Source organism: Brassica oleracea, chromosome C9 (genome assembly GCF_000695525.1).
Source record: "Brassica oleracea var. oleracea cultivar TO1000 chromosome C9, BOL, whole genome shotgun sequence".
In the NCBI taxonomy this organism is placed as follows: domain Eukaryota; kingdom Viridiplantae; phylum Streptophyta; class Magnoliopsida; order Brassicales; family Brassicaceae; genus Brassica; species Brassica oleracea.
The window spans coordinates 35,232,682-35,236,892 of record NC_027756.1 but is presented as its reverse complement, the minus strand read 5'-3'; the positions used below and the strand labels follow the sequence as shown (position 1 = coordinate 35,236,892).

Sequence of the window (4,211 nt, the reverse complement as noted above, 5' to 3'; positions counted from 1 at the left end):
ATTGAAAGTGATCCATTTCGACCACCTGAGGAAAAAGAAGAGATACTTGGTCCGGAAGTACCATATCTAAGTGCAATTGGAGCGTTGATGTACCTTGCAAATTATACACGGCCTGATATATCATTCGCTGTTAATCTTCTAGCAAGATTTAGCTCATCTCCAACACGAAGACATTGGAATGGAATTAAACATGTCTTTCGTTACCTACAAGGGACTATTGATTTAGGCTTATTTTACCCTAAAGATTCAAATGGTCAAATGGTTGGTTTTGCAGATGCAGGATATCTTTCAGATCCACATAAAGCCCGATCGCAAACAGGATACGTTTTTACGATCGGAAGCACTGCTATATCTTGGCGTTCCCATAAACAAACGCTCGTGGCTACTTCTTCAAATCATGCTGAGATCATTGCACTCCATGAAGCAAGTAGAGAATGTGTATGGCTGAGATCAATGAGCCGACACATCTGTTCAAGCAGCGGGATTGGCGAAAATACGAAGCCAACTATTCTATATGAAGATAATGCAGCATGTGTTGCTCAAACAAAGGACGGATATATTAAAAGCGATAGAACGAAGCATATTCATCCAAAGTTCTTCTCATACACTCAAGAGCTCGTAAAGAAGAAAGAGATCGAAGTTAGATATGTCCAATCATGCGACAATGCAGCTGACATCTTCACAAAATCACTTCCGACTTCGGTATTCAGAAAACATGTCCGTAACATTGGAATGCGTCATCAGAAGGATCTATGACTGCACATTCGAGGGGGAGCTTACGTAGTTGTACTCTTTTTACCTTACTATGGTTTTTCCCATTGGGTTTTCCTAGAAAGGTTTTTAACGAGCCAACATAGACGTTAAGCAGGAAATGATAGTGACACTGGTCTCCAAGGGGGAGTGTTATGAACGTAATCAAAAGTCAAAAATGACAGCACCAAAGAACGAATAAATATAATAAGTGTGGAGCCCACTATCACTATGCACGCACAGTAACTTCAACTTTTTCACTTCTATATAAATCGATCATTTCGATCGATTGTAAGACTATCTCAAAAACACAATCTCTTCTCCCTTATAATAAAATATCTCTCTATTCCAGTGTTATCTTCTTCGTACGGGTATAAAATTTTGTTTTGTTTAAATTTCCGCGATACAATAAAATTTCATTTCTTTTTTATAACACGCTCAACCTGTCAGTGTCATTCTTCTCAACTATAATGTCTACTTTTTTCCTCGTATAGTATTTATTTAAACAGACATGAAAGTAATGTTATAAAAATCACAATTACCATATTTAGTTCCTTTTTTGACGAATCGTGTTTTAGCTATCTAATAATTTTATTCATTGTTGTTTGTTTCAGATGTTAAAGAATCAAATTTTATTTCTGCTAAAACTGATAATTTAAAACCAAATATAAATTTTGAATTAATCTCAGCATTATAAAGTGAAGATAGTATGTATTGTTATATGATCTATATTTTTTTTTCTCAGTAGCATATATACATCTATGATAATCGGTTAAAAAAGGTCTTATAACTTTTACTATACGTGTAACGTGAGGCATAAGGTTTGATGTGCCTTTAACGTTCATATATAAGCTTGCCACTATGGGAATAAGACTCGTTAGTATATGTTTCGTGTGTGACTTTTAAAAAATTTCACGTCTACTTTTCTTATACTGTAGGTAGATGTACTATTTCTACCAGATTTGTTTCGTCCGTAGAAGAATTTGCATATGTGTACAATACGCATATCTACAATATTATATCGTCTTGAGCCGTCTCATGAGGTTTTCATAGTTACACAATTAAAACCGACAAACTATTTGGTTGTTAAACTTGCCATTTTTCCAAATTTGTTTATATTCATCATTTTATATATATAAACACTAACACGCAAATACGCATGACTCATTCAGCACGAAATTTCGTCATGGTCTACGTCAACTTTAACTAATACTGAAGCGCGGTTTTTTTCCGATTAAGAATATTGTTTGATATGAATTATTATTTTGGTTTTCATGTTTTGAAGTATATTATTAAGTTATAAAGTGTTATTATATCGAAAAAGTAAAAGAATTTTAGTTTAAAATTATATAATTTATCAAATAGTTTTTTTAGATTTTATATGTGTATTCTTATGTTACAACGTCATCGTTGCATTTTGTGTGTATTTTGTAAAAGTTATATTTGTTGAGTTGATGAGACAAAAAATTTAATTGGCAGATTTTGGGCTAATCTAATAGTATATATATTGTAGAATTTTTATAGTTTTAGCAGTGTTTTCATACCCGAACCAAACCTACAGTCTCAAAAGTAAATCAGGTGATTCATATAAATCTGGTCTGAATTTTGTTAAAACCTTATATATAAAAATCTGATAAAAATCAGTAAAAACGTAAAAACTATCATTAACCCGCTATCCAATATTAGTTGACCAGATAAAATCTCATATAAATTGGATGATATTTTTTCAAAACTCACTTCAAACTTTTGAATCAAGTTTTGAAACACGGGGTTAATACTTTTTCAAAAGAGAAAAATATTGTTTAACTTAGGTATTCCAAACTTAGTGAAGAGTTTATACCAATCTCAATGTGTTTAGTATATAATATATGATTGAATAACCCGCGGAAACTTGCAAGCTTGAAACTTAAATAATATAAATATTAATTCTGGACCTAATTATATTTGTAAATTTATTTTGTTATTTAAACTGAATTACAGAAGTGGACTTGTATTTGAGCATCTTTTATACTAAACATTTTTTGTTGCCAAAAAAAAATACTAATCATTAATTTGGATTTTAGTAATTGTGCTTCATAAGTAAAAATCAAGTCAACTTATTTTTTTATAAAAAAAAAAGAGAAAACATGGAGCAATATTTTCTAAATTATTTGTATTTTTTAATTTTTCATAATATAGTTTAAGTGGTTGTATCTGAATTATAGTAAAAACTCAATTAAATAAGTTGGCCCGAGGATAATTTTTAACTAACTTCATATGCATTTTTTCAAATTTGTTCAGTACTTATATGTTAATATCGTTTTTTATGAACTGAAAATAATATAATATAACTAACTAACTTCATTAACTCATTTTTTTAAAATACATGTATTACTTACCAGACTATTTTAATTCAAATGACATGTATTATTGAATGGTGATATGCACCATACCATTCGTTTTATACAGATATGAATTTAAGAATTAAAATAAACATTATATAATATATATATGGTCACATACATAATAGATTAGTCTATGGACCCACGAGTTTATATATTATTGCATCAAAAAAATGTTGGTTAGTAAATCTTATATAGAATATCAATAACTAAATGGAGAAATTTATAATCAAGGGGTGAGATCTATAGAAGGTAATATAGTAGTTACCATAAATATAGGAGTGACACACTTATAATATCTAAAGAAAATCAGAGAAATTTATGAAAATATATTGTTAGGAGAAATTTAAGTAGGACCATGAAATTATTAACTCTTAGGAAATAGTCCAAACAATCTTGTATAAATAGATTTTTTTAGAGTGATTCTCTTTTAATAGAATAGATACTCTAATCGTCGTATTAGTTGTATTTTTGACTTGATATATATTAAATTGTACTCTTGCCATCAAAATTTAAGACCAAAGACAATTTTAATCATTCTGTAATACTATTAAAAATGGAAGATAACGGTGATTAAAATTAATTACCTGGTTTAGGAGCATCAGAGCATATGATTTCACGAGAAGAATTACTCTTAATCCCACACTTACCACCTCTACTCTCACACCGGCGGCATCTCGGGACCCTCCAAGTGAGCCAGAGGTTATCACTGAGTCCCCAATACGAAACGGCCTGCTCATAAACCGGCCAACGAACCGGAACGTCAACGGTTTTCATTAACCGGCACGACTGAGCGGACAGGTAGTTCACCGCTCTAGGTAAAGCATGTTAGCTCCAAGTTGGAGCCGGTTCAATGTTGAGCAGAACAAGTGCTACACGGTTGAACCGGTATGTGACATATCGCGTGACAAGTCGTTACAAGGTAATGACGTGGCAGATAACCATTACGAAGATATTGCTTCAGAGAGAAGCAATCAGAGATCCCGTATGTTGGAGAGATATCAGGAAGATTAGATATCTTAGGGAAGAGTATATATAAAGGTAACTAGGCAGGGTGTCTAGGTTACGCTTTTGGAAGAA

General features: G+C 31.7%; 1 protein-coding gene across 1 annotated transcript in view; it reads right to left on the bottom strand.

Annotated features, from left to right (window-relative positions):
- LOC106317910 (putative RING-H2 finger protein ATL69) overlaps window positions 1-3,951 on the bottom strand; it is an 8,774-nt gene extending 4,823 nt beyond the window's left edge. Inside the window, exon 1 of the mRNA XM_013755724.1 lies at window positions 3,719-3,951. Coding sequence (XP_013611178.1) covers window positions 3,719-3,908 — 190 coding nt within the window. The 5' untranslated portion in view covers window positions 3,909-3,951. The remainder of the gene's footprint in view (window positions 1-3,718) is intronic.
- Window positions 3,952-4,211: the final 260 nt, after the last annotated feature.